The sequence below is a fragment of the Amblyomma mixtum genome, chromosome 7 (assembly GCF_055824585.1).
Source record: "Amblyomma mixtum isolate Tamu chromosome 7, ASM5582458v1, whole genome shotgun sequence".
Classification (NCBI taxonomy): Eukaryota; Metazoa; Arthropoda; class Arachnida; order Ixodida; family Ixodidae; genus Amblyomma; species Amblyomma mixtum.
Window position 1 is genome coordinate 73,597,010 of NC_143018.1, and position 19,687 is coordinate 73,616,696.

General features: G+C 46.9%; 1 protein-coding gene across 1 annotated transcript; it reads right to left on the reverse strand.

Annotated features, from left to right (window-relative positions):
* Nucleotides 1–2,586: 2,586 nt before the first annotated feature.
* LOC149336515 (XK-related protein 7-like) lies at nt 2,587–19,188 on the reverse strand. The gene is made up of 7 exons (XM_089552970.1): nt 18,998–19,188; nt 18,288–18,471; nt 16,199–16,389; nt 14,156–14,365; nt 11,775–12,059; nt 10,220–10,329; nt 2,587–4,319 (listed from the first exon to the last, which is right to left on the reverse strand). Exons 1-7 carry the CDS (start codon nt 19,152–19,154, stop codon nt 3,468–3,470), a joined length of 1,989 nt encoding a protein of 662 aa, XP_089409096.1. The 5' UTR covers nt 19,155–19,188; the 3' UTR covers nt 2,587–3,467.
* Nucleotides 19,189–19,687: the final 499 nt, after the last annotated feature.

Here is a 19,687-nt window from a genome sequence, read left to right on the forward strand (position 1 = left end):
AGTGAATGCCCAACTGGATGATCAGCTGTCAAAAATTTGACAACCCACCGACTTATTCAGCGCTTGATACTGCGTTACAAATAAAGCGATTTTTTCTCTCTCTTTCCCTTCTACAAGTGCACTTGTCCCAGAGCTTCCACATAATTTGTCCCTGATTGAAGAGTGTCATACTATTAGTTTGACACAGAATGCATGAGCAAAGATTCCGTTTCAAGGGGCGCCGTTTCCATCTGTGGCACACACAAAGAGAATAAAACAAAAACTTTGAGAACGGTTTACGCCTTTACACAAATGGTGCAGGCACCAAGGTATGCACTTATCAGAAAAAATTGTTAGTGAAGCACCTACTCTAAAATGCATGGTATAAAGCTTTCCTTCAGTGAAACTTTCACTACAGCTGCAACAGTAAATAATGGAAGTTTGAACAAAAATGCGACAACTCATCCTAAGCCTAAAGGATGCAGCACTTCTTGACTGCAGCTAGAAGGTTCCTTCTACGGAGATTTTTCGTTCACAATGCCGCCGCTCCCCCAAATTTTCTGCAGAACGGAAGCCTTAAAGGGACACTGAGGAGAAATTGAAGTTGACTTGCATCGACAGAATACCAGCTCCTGATTACAAAAACGCCACTCATACTGACAACAAAGCTCTTGTAACGTAGAAAAGAGCAAGAACCAAAATACAGGTATCGCCGCCACAGGCCAAACTCGCAAGTACAAGCTTCATGACGTCATAGGACAAAACAGTGTTGCTAGAACCAATAGTTCTAGCAACACTAGGACACGAGACCACGAATCACTGAGGCGCAGCAAATGCATGCGCAAATCTCCTTGACGTCACCAGATGGCGCCACGTACCCGACTGCTACGCGCGCTCCTGCAGCGCCGGGACCAATCAGCGCCTGCTCATAGCGGTATGCGGGCTCCCGGTATTCTGCTAACGGTAACAAGGTACACGGTATGCTAAAGGTGTCTATTTGCGAGAACTTTGTTGACGACTTCGAGAACGGGATCCATTGTAATGCTGGCAAAACGCCGGTGCAAATGTAAACGAAGCGACGGCCGCAATAGCCGATAGATGCCTTCAACGTGTGGCCGGCGGTAGCTTTCTTTTCGGCTGCTTATGGGCCGCACTGCTGGCCGTCAGAAATCACGGAGTCTGCGTTACGTCATGTGCACATCATGTTTCATGTCACTTAGTCCTGTGTCGTCATAGGAGAACCCCAAGTTTGAATCAGAGCGGCGGGAAAAACTTTTTCAACTTCGAATCCAAATTTCTTGGAAATAAATGCATCTTTCGCTGCCGGCCAAGTGGCAACAAAGCCATGAAATGCCGAACTATCGGATTTTGCTATAAAAAAAATATTAATAGAGCTCTCCTCAGTGTCCCTTTAACACTATTATGTTAAAAACTCGCTACATCATAAGCAAGATGCTTTTTTGGATTTATACTTTCTGAACTGAGATAGTTCCATATATGCTACCTTTAAAAATCCCGAGTTTTGGTGCATCCCGTTTTCTCGCACTAAATATGCCCAACAAATGCAGCACCACAGTGCTTCGTTGCTGCTCAGTGAGCTTCTCTTGGTGAATGTTTGTATTCGTAGCAGCAGCCTGCGAGACATTGACGATGTATTTTTATGGCTGTAATCATACTTGTTTGCATTACTTAATCTTGAGATGGCAGTTGACTGTTTGACACACTATTTTCTTGCATAACACTGATTTTTGGGTTTTACAACCACGTTGCTTGATAACTCTTCTATGCTGAGCAATCAGCACAACGTGCATCCTAAGTGCCAAATGTTTTGTGCTTTTTCCTACAAGGGTCATACGATGGTTTCCTTTCTTTCAATGGGTCGCCTTGCTGTATGCCAGTATGTGGGGGGGGGTCAGGCTGCCTCAAGTGAAGATTAATTCCACTTTTTTCCTGGGCCCATCCTCATCGTTTCTGATGAAAATGGAAAGGCATGAAATTAAACAAAAATTAAAAGAAATCTCGAACTGGAGCAAAGAAAAAAAGCAAAAATAATTGAATAGCCCCAAGCCCAAAGCCCAAAAGCCCAAAACCTTGGGGGATTCCCCTAAACATTTGACCAACACCGTTCCCACTTCGAGTTATTGATCAATTCGCTCTCGCCCTACCATAAGCTTGCCGTCCTGGTTAGCTCAATTGGTAGAGCGACTGCTCTGGTGTAGCGGTGTAGCGTGTTGTGAGGATAACTTCACGTTATCCCCACAACACGATTCATAAAATGGTTCATCATCATCATCATCAGCCTAACTACGCCCACTGCAGGGCAAAGGCCTCTCCCATGTCTGTCCAATTAACCCTGTCCTTTGGTCAAATGTTTAGTAAAATCCCCCAAGGTGGAGTAGATTTGTAATAAGTAGACTGCTCCGGTGAAGCGGGGGTCCCGGGTTCGAACCCCGGACCAGGACGAATTTTTCTTTAACTACGAAGCTTCTGAGAAAGCTGTATAGCTTTCCTTTGCAGCCGTATGGCTGCGCTTGGGTGGATGTCAATGAGTAATTACTCCCTTATTACAAATCTACTCCACCTTGGGGGATTCCCCTAAACATTTGACCAGCCCAAAGATGCCTCGGCCATCACAGCAAGTCTGTTGCTGAAACACCATTCGTAACATGCAGATATTACACATTCATGCCTGCCATCAAATTTGCAAGTGAACCCGTGTGCAACGAAAAGCACCTTGCACACTTCGGTCAGCTTACGAGCGATGCTGTTGAGAAAGAGATTTTCGTAAGTATGCAACGCGGACAAAGAAATTATACCTGTACAATATTTGTATTCAACTTAATTGCATTTCGGCCGAAGCTATATGAGCATGAAGCGACAGTGACCAGCGTGGTTTGCTTGTAAACATATGGCATGTTTGTGGAAGCCGTCAGGGCACTTTTGTGGCCTGTATTCCACTGCGAATAAGCAAACATTTTGCCATCAAATTAACAAGTTGCCATTTCTCTTCACCCTCAAGTTGCGTTTCTATAAACGTGGCACTTTCACAACGTCCAGTGGCATTTCCCATTGAAACCTGCCTTTAACTACTAACTGGCACTAGTTAGGGCAGGCACTGATCTTCACTATCTCCCAAATGGCAACTACACCAGCCACACTGAGTATTACATCATGAAAATGCGATAAAGGATCCGTGAGAAAGACGGACTCTGTTCTCACATTCTGTGAGCGCCATGCACTGCATAGGACGACGCGACTTAGCTGTAAAGTTGACGGCAGCGCAGTCTACAGGTGAATGTGGTAACTCGCCAACTCCAAGCTCAATAGGGACGGGAGACAGGGTACCATGTTCAACCAGAGTGCTGTATACGATGATGTGCACTGTGTGCCGTAAACATGCTGATGCAGCTATCGCCAGCAGATCACATTTGGCAGTCCTCTGACACTGATACCACCAGTCACGACTTGAGTCCTATACAATGAACAGCTCAGATGAGCAGTGTTGCCGACCCACTCACAAATTCGCTGGCCAAGCTTTCACAAAAGGCCGGGGTCGCCGCCAGGAAGTTTTGCATCGACCAGGAAGCCGCCGAATCACCGCCACTCTCGTCTTGCGGCTGGCCTAGTCTCATGTTTGGCGTCGACTTCACATTCTGCAGTGCCTTCTTCTTTGTCGAGTCCCCTGCACTGTCTGTCGGCGAAAGGAATGACTCGAAACCAGCGCGATCTGGCAGGCATTCGAAGAGCACGAGGCAGGAACAGTGCCTCCTGAAGAAGTGGCCCAGTGCAGCGTCGGCCACAAACGGACGGAAGTTGTAATTGACCACGTGGTGGCGGCTGGCGATGCGGTCCTTTGTGATGCCGAAAGCCTCAACCTTGTTGTAGTACGAGTCGGATCCACAGTCAGCGAAGCTGCACTCTTCTGATCGCCACCGGTGGTGGCTTTCGTCGAGCGAACAGTCTCTCAAGTCGAACCTAACTCGGCAAGCTTCCCTGGGACTTGTGATGCTCCCTAGATGACTCTGCACGATACTGAAATGGCAAATTTCACTTTGCCTTGTTTCATCTCTGTCTCGCATTGTTCCGCTGAAGAGCCTTCCTTCGCCACATGCCTCCCCTGTGTCGAGGTGCACATCGTTGTCACATGGTGAAATTGTACTGTCGTCGCTCAAGGACGGCGATGCTGCCCTGGTGTCCAACTGGCGCGGTGTGGACGTCATCTGGTGGGTGCAGTTTACGTACTTGAGGGTTCGGAATGAGTGTGATGCGCTGACTGCAGTTGCTGCTGGTCTTGGCTTGCTGCGTGGAGTAGCCACGTCGCCCACTGCAACGCTCGGTTCCTGCAAGAAAGTGTATGCAGAAGTGTAGTTTGGAAGTGCTTGTTCTAAGTTGTTTGTGACGGAAAGGTGGCCAGCACTACAAAATGCTGATAAAGTAAATGCTCATTCATTCGAACTTCCAGGGATCGGGAAAAAATGTTTTAATTATTTGACAGATCGAGTCATTGACCGAGCCTGAAAAAACTTCCAAGGACTGCTTGCAACAGAGCAAATTTATGTGGTGTGAGACAGGGCAATGGTTGCTTGCTTTTGGGATCAGAACAGCGCGACGACTGTTTTTTGCTTTTCCATCAGTGCTTTATTGCATGCACACTGTCAGGAGCATCAAAGCAGAACTGCTCCAAAATTGTAAAAGCCTCCTCGACATGCCTCAAGGTACACGGTTGTCCACTTCTAGTTGGATCATGGCTCCGGGCGGCCGGCACTTTGCGCAGCACCTCTCTCTGGCACCTGGATAACTAGCGCGCAGGCGCAGTGGAATCCATAGGCGTGGCTTTCGCCACGTCGTCTGCTACAGCGCGCCAGCACCGCCGGGTTAACCTCGCCTTGTGGTGAAGAGCACTTTCGCACTGAGCGCGCAAAGCGCCCGGAAGATTACTGCTTCCAACACAGCAGCTTAGAAGCACAGCACCTGCGCGTGGTCGAAAGCTGCATCCGAGGTGGCAAAGGCTTTTCCTTATTCTTCTTTCTTGTAATCAAGACGTAACAATAAGCTGATACGGTGAAAGACGTCGTCCGAGTGGGAGTTCAAGCGGTTCACTCTGAGGCCACTACCATTACATGGCTGCAATATTTTATCATTTGAAGCTATTCGTGCCCAGCAGCCAGAACAAGCCGGCGACTCATGGGTGCTTTCATCCGCTCAAATCGCCATTCTGCAATGTCAGTACTAGATGTATGGTGCGCTGCTGTGGAGGGAGACTAATACAAAGCCAGCACGAACACCAGCACTGCACGGTAAGAATCGTGAAAAAGAATGAACGAACGAAAAACATGGCCATGTTTTGCTCATATGCCCAGAAAAGGGGTTGCATATGAGCAGCAACCAAGGCCTGCGTAGAGACCAGTGAAAATCTTTTCCAGACGAGTGCATCAATATGCGAAATGTTCAGGCATTATTTTAACAAATTCGGGGAACTCCCTAGCAACTGAGCCCCTTCTGTGTTAAGCTAAAGAACCAAATAAGAAAATTTTGCCTTACCTGCACCTGTATTGCCAGTAAACATAATTTAGCACTGGCATTGTACTGCGATGCGGCACTTTAGCGGATGAAAGCACCCGTGAGTCGCCGGCTTATTCTGGCTGCTGGGCACGAATAGCTTCAAATGATAAAATATTGCAGCCAAGTAATGGTAGTGGCCTCAGAGTGAACTGCTTGAACTCCCACTCGGACGACGTCTTTCACCGTATCAGCTTATTGTTACGTCTTGATTACAAGAAAGAAGAATAAGGAAAAGCCTTTGCCACCTCGGATGCAGCTTTCGACCACGCGCAGGTGCTGTGCTTCTAAGCTGCTGTGTTGGAAACAGTAATCTTCCGGGCGCTTTGCGCGCTCAGTGCGAAAGTGCTCTTCACCACAAGGCGAGGTTAACCCGGCGGTGCTGGCGCGCTGTAGCAGACGACACGGCGAAAGCCACGCCTATGGATTCCACTGCGCCTGCGCGCTAGTTACCCAGGCGCCCGAGAGAGGCGCTGCGCAGAGCGCCGGCTGCCCGGAGCCGTGTTCAGACTAGAAGTGGACGACCCTGTACAACGATGTGAAGCTCCCCTGCTACAGCGTCACACGGCTCACTAGCGGCAACATTGCGTTTGAGGAGACTTCACTGCACAAGTGGCAGATGGCACGCAGTTTCGGCGCTCTGGAAAAAACGAAACCACGCGAATGGAAGCAAAGGAAACGCTCAGCGGCACTGAAGCGGCAAGAAAAGAGGGGAAGGAAACACCAGCGACACGCCAACCAGCGTACAAAGCGACGTGCAGCTGAGCTCGCTGGGCTGGCGCGAAGCTCAGAAAAGCGAAACCACAACTAAGTGGTCAGACTTCTCGGAGACGGAGTCATCGTTCATCATCACGCCTGCTGTTGTGCACATGTCAGGAAATGCTAGTGACTGTGCAGCGTAATGCAGATTTTGAGTAGGGCTATTTTGACGATCTCTTGCCACGCAAGTCACACCTGGGCGCAACCTCCCTTCGGGAGCCTTTTTGAATGAGTCAGTGCGAGATCCAAAGTGCCCGAATCAGCGAGCATGTGACTTCATAGACTTACTTCACTGCTAGCTGGGACTGAGCCAGCAGTTCAGATTATCTGGATTTCCAAATTAACGAGCTTTTACTGTATACACTAGTAAAAAGCTGCATTCAAGCACTAAGAGTTGCTGATGCAGTTACTCTGCAGCATGTCTGGAGTACTTGTGTAGATCTGAATTCCATGACTGCGTTTTTATTTGCAGTTACCTTTGCACTCTTTAAAACCAATCATTTTCAAGAAACTCCTTCCAAAGGCAATCTCACAATTATTCGCTACAACACTGCATTGGTTATGGTAAGCAGCGCAGCCAGGTGGATTGAGTTAATTTGCCTGCAAACGAGATTGACACACTAAACCTCCTTGACAAATTACATGCCTGAGATTTCGATTACTGGCTGGTTAGAGCAGGAACAGAAGATGGTTGTGCCTTCAAAAACATGTTGCTACTCGTGCGACCGTATACTAGTACCAACTGCACACAAAGGTGCAGTCCTGAAGTCCGAACGACTGAAACGAGCAGAACTTTGTACAGCAAAGATGATACTATCATCCGTAGCTGAGAAAGCAAAATGAATGTGGAGGGGGGGGGGGGGGGGGGGGGGGAGCGTTTTACAGAGGCCTTTGTATAGACTGTTTTGCTCTCTTAGCAACAAAGACCACCACAGCCTTTATATTGGTGAAATTCTGCTTTGCTTGTGCACAGCCAATCCCAAGGTTTTCAGAATGCCTGTACAGCATACATCATCAAGTGTTATGTCTATGCGATGACAAAGGCCTCTCCCATTGATATTTGACTACTCTCTTTTTCCACTGGCTATTCCAGTGAACTTTTTGTGGTCAGATACAACTTATCAGACTTCAGTGAAGCGCTGTCCACATTCATGGCTGCCACACAGAATTTCTCCACGACTAGAAAATAGTCCATTGTTAAACCTCCCCTTGTAACCTATACAGGAAGCTGATTGCAAGACAATATACATGCAAGAATTTTAGTGCCTACATGGGCGTCCGGAGGGGGGGGCAAGGGGGGGCGGCTGCACCCCCCTGGAAAATCACTCACTCGAACCGTGAGTGATGGCCGCACGCCAGGGGCGGTGGTGCGCTCAGCCAAAAGGGTGAAAGCAGCCCCGCTTCCACGCTTTGGGTCACATCTGAGAAATGCCGCGTCCGGGCACGCGTCTTTACGCCGTTTTCAAACCACGCCATCGTTAGCTCTGTTGAAGGGCGACCTGTTGCAGACATACAGCGGCACCGGCGAGCATGTGTTTCGAGCCGTCTTGAGATGGGTGTCTAGAGAGATAGCGACACGGAGGCAGACAGTGCACGGGGCATCTTGTTTTCGCCTATCGTTACGCCGGTCACCGATGAATTCTTAAGGAGGGAAGGACAAATCAGCCGTGTCCACCCCCGCTTTGTCGGGCTGCTCAGGGGCAAGCGGGCGATGAGTTGGCGCCGCCGCCGCTCGCTCTCTCCTCCGATCCACGGGAGAGTGCAGTTCGGTAGAAGCGCCGCTTTCAGAATCTCCGGCAAAGGGGATTAGCTGCTTTTGTTCACGGCGACGCAGTCTCCAGAGGCGCCCCCACACCAGCGTTCTTTGCGTCTTCTGCGAAAACCAGCGCCTTTGGTCAACGCAGCCCGATGGCGCCTGCCTGGCTCGCCTGTCACCTCTGGCTGGGCCTCAAATCACAACAGCGCCCATGTACTGTGCGTGTCAGTGCATGGTAAAGAGACCCAGGTGGTCGACATTATCCGGAACTCTGTACTACTCCGTCCCTCATAGCCTGAGTCGTTTTGGGGCTCTGAACCCCATAAAAACACAAAAACAATTTTTCCGACCGGAGTGGCGAGTGTCCCTTCCCCTCGGAAGTTGCGCGGCGTTCCTTTCACCCCCAAAGTGCGCATTCGGGGATACTGCGGCAAGTGCGCGCCTCTGTGTTTGTGCTTCGGTGTTTTTAGTGCCCGGTTGTCAGCGAAGCTGAGAACAACCAAGACAGCGGACGAGAAAACGACGAGCGGCGAGCAGTGTGTGTGCGGTTGTTCGACTGTGCGGATGCGCAAGCAAGATGGAGCGAGGTGTATGAAGCTGCGAGCGTGCATTTATCATGTAAATAAGTTTTCGTTGTATATATAGTCATCTTTTGTTTTCAACGTACGCGTTCAACAGTTTTTCCAATCAATGTGTATGATGAGTGTGCACCGAGAGCGTGTAATGAAGCACAGAAGTGAATTCATCACACGTGTAATTACGCAATTCGCCCAGAAAAATCCGAGGCGCCTACAGTTGCTGTTCAAGGAAGACTGACTGAGTGACTGTAGTTGCGTGTTTGTGAACATGTTGTGCTGTGTGCTGGTCATCAATCCGGGTGAGTCGAGAACCCGTATGCAGCAAGACTGAGCACTCTTCTCCACGAAGTGATAGTATCTTTTTGCATTTTTTATTAATTTTAATTGTTTCTTCGTTGATAAACTCCAATGTACCTCTCCTAGCCGCGCTTTAATTTGCTGTTTGTAATTTCTCTTTCATGTGTGCATTTTGCTTAATTTTTATTTATATATAAATAAATAAATTTACTCCGCAAATAGTGCCTGTTTGCTACGAACATACCCCCCCCCCCCCCCCCCCCCTCCGGCGCCAACAACCAACGGGGCCCCCCCCTGCAAAAAATTCTGCGGACGCCCTTGGTGCCTCAGACTTCATTTACTGTTGATATCGGTCAGCACAGTAACACAAGTGGCCTCTGGTCCTTGGCACATTGTTGCCAAACACTTTTATGCGAAGCATATTGCTAGAGCTACCACTCACGCCGTCGCCGTGGGACCCCCACGTGACACTGTGACGTCACACCACGTGACACCGTGACGTCACACCACGTGACATCGGATGAGAGAGCCGGCCTCCACCTCGCGCCGTCGCCGTGGGACCCCTAGCCGTCACACCCGCACATTTCGAACGCGCGCTCACACTCGGTGTAGGTGAAACGCTCGCTCCACCGGGCAGGCAGACGCGACTTCCGTGGCAATCCAGGCGCTCACCCAACGCGCGTCTCGGGGTTAGTCGGCGTTCCGCTGTAGCCATGCCGTTGTCTTCCCCCACAACGAAGGCTTCTAGTGGTTGTATTAAAATGACCAAGTATGCAACCAAGGAAAGCCATGTATTACCAAGCCTAGCCATCAATATGCTTCGCATCTGACCAGGCTTAGCCAAGCTGAGCCTCAGCAATTTTTTTTGTTTAAGTTGCATTCAAGTATAATCATGAAACTCCAACTGAGCACCTGGTACTCTCATCTACACCTTCCACCCCTTAGTACCTGCCCTGTCACTCAGAGAGACCATCAATAACCTGTTCTGCACATTACAGGTGTCTTGCCCAAACCCATTTATTCATCTTACTTCCAGCTAAGCGATCACAGTTTTGCATTTTTTCATTAATCCACACTGCTCCTTCTTTGCCTCAGCGGTGCACTCAACATTTCCCTTCCCAACGGTCACTGACTTTATTTAAAATTTCTAGACCATAGATGTCAGACCTTCTATTTGGAGAGAAGACTTTATTCTACCTGTTCAAAGAAAGTACCATTACTCGCTTGTGAGATGAAAATCGATCATAAAGCACACTACTGTCCATTCTTTCTTGTGTGCTCGCCACCTCACCTGCGTTTCAAGGTTCCCTGCACGCTGAAAACTCCTGCTGTCAGGAGCACACAGGTAGATGGGACCACTGGGGTGGAAGAACCGGTAGTACAGGGCCATGCAGTACATGCCTGCACAAAACAAGGCAGGCAGGTATGTATTTGCACAGTATATAGTACGTATTTATTAATAATAGTAATTAATAGAGAGTATATGCACAGTGCAGGCTTGGAGGCACTTCCCAGGACTGACAACTCGGGCTAGTACTTGAGACAAGATCGTTCAGACCGTGCACAACAAACACGAAAAGATGAAGAAGCGGACATACAGAGTGTTGGTGTTTTAAGTGTGCATGTATATGTATTCGTTTCTAATCTGAATACATTTTCTCTGAGGTAGTACAAATCTTGACTGTGTTGACGTTTATTAACACGTTTATTTCTACGAAATGAAGCTAAGATGAACCAGTGCAGTTCGTGTCCTCAACCGTATGAAATAGGGCACAAGTTAGCATGAAACGATATGGTACGTGTTCATTTCTTTCATTTTTGCTGTGAAAGCAACACTCCAACAGCCAAAGCGAGACCTCGGGTGGCCGCCGTAGCTACGCTAAGCTTGTTTTAATTGGTCGAAATGGTCGTGACGTCACAGTGCTCGAATTTCAAACCGGGCCAACTGTACTTTCGCTAGTAACCATGCAACCAATTAAAGAGACCATATAGTGATGCTCCAAGTAAGTGGGACTGAGTTTAGTTAATTGCTTAATCACCCAATTAGCCTTTCTAGTCAGACCAGGTAAATACATAAAACCAAGTAGGAAATTGGTCGAGTTGGGGAATCGAACCAGGGTCTCCGAAGTGCGAGAGATGAGCACACTAACCACTCCGCCATGCCAGCTTGATGGTTTGGAATGAACAAAGGCGCGTCTAGTGAATACGGTGTCTTCGTTCACTCCCATCTTCCTGCCTTCCCGTTACAGCGAGGTTTAGGTGTCCACTGAGATATGTGAGACAGATACACTTCCTTTAATAAAAAACCAATTTACGGACAAGCAAGGCGTAGAGCCGAACAGGCGATGGCGTTCAGTGGACTTCCTGGCAGCGTTGCAATACGCTGTTGCGTTCCACTCTTACAGGCAAAGCTTAACATCTTAACCACACATCAGCGACACAAGCAGCAATGCTGCGCCTAAGGCTTTCGCCTCACTGCACTGTAGGTCAACAAAGTGCGCCCCTGAATTTTTTCTCGTCCCATTAAAAAAAGGCCAACTAGTTCCAATTGTGTTATGGCCAGCTTCAAGTGGCCTTTCTTAACTAGGTTGCTCATCTTCTAGATTCTAATTCGAGCTAGTTTTCAGGTTTGTAGAGTGAGCTTGAAATGAAAGGTCTTCCAAGACATTCAGGTGACTAAAAACACCTCCGAGAAATTCAGCCTCGTCCTGTTTGCAATTCCACGCAAGGTGTCAGATGAAGCCTAGGCACCATTGGAAACATTACGTAACAAAACTACGCACTCTGTTATAAAAGGTCAACCAAACCACGCTTGATGCTTTAGTGAAAGAGGTGCGTGAACTCACCAATGCCAAAGCTGCTCAGCACCACGGCCGTGGCTGTGATAGCGTGCAGGTCGTCGGCCTCAACCCACGTGAAGCAGTAGGCAACGAGGAATGCAACATTCTGCACACCGATGAGCGCGTAGAAGCTGACCACACGGCCGCGGGAGCGGCCCTCACGCACGTTGAAGAAACAGAAGGTGTAGATGGCGCCCACGACGGCATTGTAGGCGAGCTCCTCGCAGCGCGACGGACAGAAGTCGGTTTTTTGCCACACCAGCCAGCTAGTCATCAGTGCCCAGTGGGCACCTATGCGGAGCCAAGAGAAATATAAAAGACCGAGATGTAACTAATTAACACTTCCTGCAATGCAAATGCCTATGTGACAGGTACATTTAGCTCCATTATAAAAGGAAACAGTCAGTGTACACACAAGAACAAAGTCTACTGTTATTTCTGTGCTGAAGTTAAAAATGTCTCAGGGGCTTTATATCTGTCCAGAGGAAAGTGAAAAGTGAGGCTTTCACTCATATACTTGTGGAGTTGGCCGTTAAGGGAATGTGGATAAAGCGTTCCCTTTTATATTGGAGCCACGTGTACCTGTGCTTACGTGCGTCCTTTGTCAAAAGAAAGGAACGGCTTTGCTTCTAAGCCATGCACTGGATCTCTTGTAGTGTTCATGGAACTTGTAAGTTTCAAAGGGGTAAGGACAAAGGTTCCTCTCGTCTGCAAGAAACTTAGAACACTGAAGATGCATTATAAGACACGCAGTACAGCTCAGAAGCAAACTCCTTGGGCTCTTTATTTTTGACAAAGGCTGTACCTTTAATTAAAGCCACTTATGACAATTACCTTACACTCTGCATTTATACTGACTCTGTGAACCAGCCCAAACGCCCCAATTTTAATTACCCTGGGTGCTGAAACTTGTGAAACAACTATTATTTCTTATTTTGGAGCAGAAATTCAATTCTTTAACCTGGGCCATGAGGGTCTTTCAGAGTAGTACCAACATGATGCATGTATACTGAGATACATCAAGACTATGGTTGAATGTAGCAGGGTTTTCACGTAGATTGCATTTGCGCTTTGATCAGATGCCACCTGTTAGTGCTGTCATTTTGGTTCCCCTGTTTTTGCTACAGCATGCACCCTATACTGTCACGATAGGCAGTATGGTTTCCAGATGGAAAAGTCAATGCCCAAAGCAAGACTAAAAAGCTTACAAAATGAAAGTATTGTGCTTAAACAGATGCTTCAGTTCCTGAAGAATGCAGGATAACAAAGAAAAAGAGCTTCAACGGCTACTCGAAAGAAAATATATATACCTATACAAATTAATTTTGATAAACCGGAACATTACTGATAACGGGATACACATGACATCCAGGCGTAGAAATATAAAGCGACAGGGTCATTGCCTTTTTTGCGAATGACCAGATCCTTTCTTCAGAACCAGTTCTACAGGTAACCAGTTCTAAATAAAAAAAAGTTAAACTACCAGGTAGACACTATGCCATGCAGTAGCTTCAGCAGCGCAATTCTATAGAATTGTACATTCAGTGTGTAACTTAATAACACTGACAGACTGACACAGAACATCCATTAGCAAGGACAGCAAGGAAAAGCCAGTATATTTAGTGTCCAAAAAGGACACCAAAAAGACAGTGTCATTGTCAATGACATAATCAGTCTAGCAGGATGACTCTGCTGCTGTGTACAAAAAAGCACAGTCTGAGGCTCACGCCTGTATTGCTTTTGTTTCTGTCTCTCTTTTTGGCTTTTTTTACATACGAGGAATGTAACTGCAGTTAGCCACAATAACTGATCACCGCTGATCAAAACACACTAACCAGCACAACACAGACATTCAGCTGTGTCCTCAAAAGGTGTTGTTAGCCAATTAGAACACCTTGCACCACTGAAGTACCCCACATAATAGAATGCTGCATCTCACAATCCTCTCAAACTGCATACCTCCGTGATGTCAATACAAAAGATTGACAGGATGCCAATGGGGCACTTCTTCAACATCACTGGAGGCCATCACTTGAGCTACTGGCAAAGGGCAAAAAGAATGGTGCCATAAAAGACCTAGGAAAGCATTATCTTATTATTCAGACATGACTCCGAAGATATGGTAAAATACCTGAAGCCTGAACCAGAAATACTTGAACCTTAAATACCTGAAACCAAAGTAAGCAAACCTGGCAACACTTCATGCCTGCCTCGTTCCTTCACACATAGATGCAAGGATAAGTACAGTTTCAACTTCAGTCAAGCTTACGTTGTCTTGTGCTGGGTTTTATGGCACATAAGCATCTAAGGTCACCACGTGCCAAGAACACAAGCTTATGAGTCCCCCACCATCGCTCACTGTAGCCCCCCCAGGAGTAGGTACCTACCCAGTATGACCAGAGCCCAGGCACCACAGACGCAAGCCAGCAGCACCATGGCGGTGACACGTGAAGTCATGGTGCCGAACCGCCACAGCGTCTGCAGGACCAGGCCCGTCCAGGAGAGCTTCTGCTTCTCGGCACGGTGCAACCGCATGGCCTTGCCGTAGGCCGCAATGCCCCAGCCGAGGGACAGCAGAGACAGCAGTGCAGAGACACCTGCCATGATCCACAAGACAAAGTCACATCAAAGACAAGCCTATCATCAACTCACTATTTCAGCCCGAAAGCAGAAGATCATCAGCCCGAAAACAGAAGATTTGACAGCCGTCGCCGTAGCACAGCGGTAGAGCACTGGACGCGTAATTCGGAGATCGTGGGTTTGGATCCCACCGGTGGTATGTGGTTGTTTTTTCTTCTGCTTTTCTAATCAATTAGATTTAAGCGGTAAGATATTCAGTAATATTCTAAATTGAACAACAGCACAAAATAAATAAATGAATTAAAAAATCCCCTGTGTCCCTTGGTTTCTGTGGCTGTTGGCTTCTCTCATATTTATAACGAGCCCCTCATTTCGCTTCCCTTGTTTGCTTAATTGCTTAGCGAGGGCCTCGGTTCTGGCAGCCTTGACGCCATAGGAAGCATAAGAGGGTTTTCACACAGCTTCCACCCTCGCCGTTCAATGACGTTCTACGTCACATCAGCGGTAACTCAGGACTTGCTACGTCCGCCGCTTAAGAACGTGGGTGGCGCTGATGAACACTCTAAAGGTTAGGTTATTTGTGAACATAAATACCCCCGAAAGCAGAAGATTTGACAGCCGTCGCCGTAGCTCAGCGGTAGAGCACCGGACGCGTAATTCGGAGGTCGTGGGTTCGGATCCCACCGGCGGCATGTGGTTGTTTTTTCTTCTGCTCTTCTAATCAATTAGCTTTAAGCGATAAGATATTCAGTAATATTCTAAATTGAACAACAGCACGAAATAAATAAATTAATTAAAAATCCCCTGTGTCCCTTGGTTTCTGTGGCTGTTGGCTTCTCTCATATTTTTTCAGCAGTGTGACAGGCAGCAGTGCCAAGACACATGCAATGTGCAAGACATTAACAAAGGCTGTCTAAGAGCTACTGTCTTTGCCACTGTCTTTAGACGGGCCAATCAGCTCCCCAGTTTTCAGCACTGTTCAAAGTCATTGCTACTATTCCTCGTGACAACTTTTTATGGCAATGCAGCGGAAGCTACGGCGCCGAAACACACCCTCTCTTCTTACGAAGCAGAATATAGTCCCTGCATGTAGTCATTAGTTTTCTCTTAAACCGTAGTATATTGTCAATATTCCTTATTTAAGGCACAGTACTTCTAACACAACAGCCCCCCCCCCCTGCATACGATGGGAGGAGCTGACCAACGCATCGAGTGCCTTTTGAGTGCCTTTCAGGCAGTCGCGTGGCGACTTCGCTTTCGGTCTTTTTTTAGGTTTCCGTGAATAAATAGATCCAGTCAGAGACTACACAGCTGCAAATTAGGCCCACGGAAATAAAAATACGCGTGGACTCTTTGCTTTCGCCAATCACTGCGTATTTTTTAACATATCACTCCGCCATCAGCGGAGTGATATGTTAAAAAAAAAAAACGGTGGGAGCCCGACGTTAATTAGTTTTAAATTAGAGAAATCAGCCGCACAGGGCAATAATTCGAAGTTTCCAAGAATGCTCGGAACGTGTAGACCGAGTTCCCGTGGCAAAAAGACGAGTTCAGATTCCTCTTCAGTGCACCTTTAACTCAGGAACATATTGATTAGCATGAACTGTTACAGCATGATACTCACTCAAGCAGGTGAATAGCTTCTATGATCGTGTTGCATTATGCAGACAAGAACAGGGGAGATAAGGGCTCGTTATGATACATAAGAAAGATTACTGGCTTCTTTTGTATGTGTTTCACTGTGCAAGAAATGACAACACAGTAAAGAGGGCAGCAACGCAAACAAAGGTGAAGATCTTATTAAACGGGTCTTATATCCTTCTGGTTGGCAAGGGCAATGGTAGACCTACCTGTCCAAGGGTTCCAGTCTTCCTGGTTGACCATAATGTACAGCTGCAACACTAGCTGGGGCGCTGACTCGAGGAACGAGTCAAATAGGCGTAGCATGCACAGGTCACTTTGGTGCTGGTACAGCTCGCGGAAGTCGTCGGCATCTCGTGTCCGGTCTGCCTTGAGCCCAGCACGCAGGCACAGCCAGTACCTGATGGGAGAGCATGGATCAACCCAACACAGTTACACCGCTCCCTACACTGTTTAAGGGGGGACACTGGTCTTGAAAAGAAAATTTTATTAATTTAGCCATAGTTATGAAATTTTCAGGGCACATGTATTTTTGTGCGCTGATTCTAGATATGTCATTTAATTTCATGTAAAACAATTCCTTGAGCACTTATGCGCTTTTTATGCAAGTATTTTGCGGAGAGTTTTGAAGAAAATTTGCTGCAGGAAACTCGCTGAGATGTATGCCATTGGGTTCTCTTGACACCAAGGAATACAATAAGGGTAAAATTATCATCCTGGCTCTCATAGAACTTGAGTAATAGGGTATTGAAGCTGCCACTTCAGAAACAGGAATGCACACTTTCCTTCTCATTTCTAAAGCAACAACTTCAAAACTATATAACTTAAGTTCTATGATAGGCAGGAAGACAATTTCACCTTTATTGTATTCCTTGGCGTCAAGAGAACCCAATGGCATACATTTCGGCGAGTTTCTCGCAGCAAATTTTCTTCAAAACTCTCCGCAAAATACTAGCATAAAAAGTGCATAAGTGCTCAAGGAATTGTTTTACATGAAATTAAATGACATATTTAGAATCAGCACACAAAAATACATATTCCCTGAAGATTTCGTAACTGTGACATCATTAATAAAATTTTTTTTTCAAGGCCAGTGTCCCCCCTTAATGAGCCCCGAATACCTCCTCACCAAAGATCCTTTCATTTCTTGTCTCTTCAGACCTTTCCCTTTTCGTGCTCTTAGTGAGTCACCAGGCGCACGTGTAGGACTGTGCAGTGCTTGAAAGTGCTGCAGAGCGCATGTCAGCAATCCACATCTTTTCACCATCCTTTTCTGCAGTGTACTGATGAATTCACACTCAATTCATATAACAGAATCGAGGACTACTGGAATTTCACTTCCGCTTGAACAATCTAAGTCACTATGATGCAGCACGGGCCTTCAAAGATTACCAGGGTTGATGGGCATGGATTAAAAGAAATTCAGGAAAGGGATGACAAGAATGTTTTAGGGTCCCTTGCATGATCTTGATAAGCGTCACTGACAACACCAAAAGGAGGCGAGGGCGAAAGTTTGCTGGGCCACAGAAATATTTGCAGAGTATATCGCAGGGCAGTAGCGCACTGCTTAACCGCTGCACCACTGTGCCAGGAGTTGTATGAGGACTCCCAGGGATATATGGATCTAAATTAGAGAATGGCCTTCTGGATATATGAGTATTAACCCATTATGCTGTCATATGCTTTCATATTGCACTGATGACTACTACCCATATTGTTTTGTAATTCTACGCGACAAATGCTTAGACCTGCAAATCAATTTCGTACTCTCAAATAAAACTTCACGACAAGTACAAAACAACTTAGGCATTCTCTGACATGTTGTAATCTACATGAGCTTTCACAAGAAGTTTAATGGTGATAGTGTTCGCACGCTGCAATAATGATCCCCATTTGGGACGTCCCATGTGAGGGATATCTTGGGTGAGTGCACATGGCTAGTTTTTTTTTTCTGTTTTCTTAAAGTGACTGACAGGAGGCTCACTGCACAGAAAACTGACACTGTACAAGACCTGCTGTCTGTGGCACTGTCAAACTCGACACAAACTGCAGCGGGTCGCCTTTCAGCAGTCGTGTTTAGGTCTCAGTTCCACATTTTACGACCTACAACAGAAGACTTCTTATCTTATCGCCCGCGCGCCTTCGCCGCTGCCGGTGGAGGCATCTCTTTTACCCCGATAAGAGTCGAGAGGCACTTAGCATTCCGTAAGCGTCGTTCGCACAATGCGATTTGCCGACGCCGTTCCCAAGACGACCACACTCATTAGGAGACAACGCGGGCATATGCCACCACCTCACCTGTGCAACACGCCGAACTGAAGAACGTTGGCCACCCAGATTATCTTGGAGACACGCTGGTCGTGAATGTGCCACCGGAGACTACAAATGTTCACCACCACAGATGGCATCAGAACGAAGAACAAGGTCATGCCAGCGTACACCCATAGCTTGCCCAGTGCGTACTGTGTCACCACGATCACATCTACAAAAGAAATGAAAAAGATAGCAGGACTCAGAGAACCATCAACGGTGCAGATCAGCACACAGATCGCAACGTAAACGCTCTTTCAACACGTGCAGGTACTGTGTTTCGTGCGCAGAGTTTCGTTGACAGTTCAGCAGCATAGACGCAGCGCTGGTTGTTTTGATCAGAACACCGTTTGTCATTGCGCCATTATGATATCTGCAGTTGTAGTGTGTCAAAATATAAACATATGTTCTTCAGGAATCAACAAAATGTGTCCCCTACGAAAAACCTCAGAGCAGCTCTTTCCGAATTCCTGAAACCATGCGACATGAAAAGTTGTAATGCGGCGTTCCACGGGATCTCCGTGGACAATACGAAACGCTGACTGAGCGGACACGCACATTAAAACGCATCCTAACGGTCTCACAGTCACGACAGCAAATCCGCTTGTCGCGAACGAGCTTCATGTAAAAGCGAGTTTTGAAAGTGTCGCGGAGGTGCCATAACGATCGCTTAGGGCGGAGAACGGTTGTTTACGTACCGGTCGCGATGTCCGAGAAGAAAGTCACGATCGATAGGAAAGTAAAGAATACATCAAGCTTGGTGAACCTAGGCCCCTTCTTGGCCTCTGGCGCCGATACGGAACACACATAGACAAAGTTTTTGAAGAAGATTTCGTTCAAAACACGCGCGGTCATTGTTCTAAAAGAAAGTTCACGCACGAACACCGCGCTGACGACACTGACGCCGCGATGCGGGCGACGCGGCAAACGCGTACACAGAAAAACTAGGCAAATAGCTCCCGCCAAGTTTGAATCATGGCTAGTGCATTCCCCTCATATTTTCCGATTCTTTAGCCATATAATGCTCAAAGTCCAACTGGAATATATCACGTAACGGTAATTACTGCTGCTTTAACGAAAACAAAAGTAGATAAAAATTCAAATATTAATTATTTACAGCAAACAAGCGAATTTCTAGTAGTGATAATATACCAGTTCTCATACATAATTTTAAACAAAATAGGAGGCGAAAAATTGGTGCCCATACTTCTTTGACAATTTACGCAGCATGTGCGTGAGTATTGTTGAAAATTGCATCGATCACTACCTGATTTTCTTTTTTGTTCTTTTATTTTCACATACTGTAGCCTCACATTTGGCACTGATAGAAGGCGATAAAAATGCAGAAACAAATCATGACATTCAGCGGCGTATGAGATACTGCCATG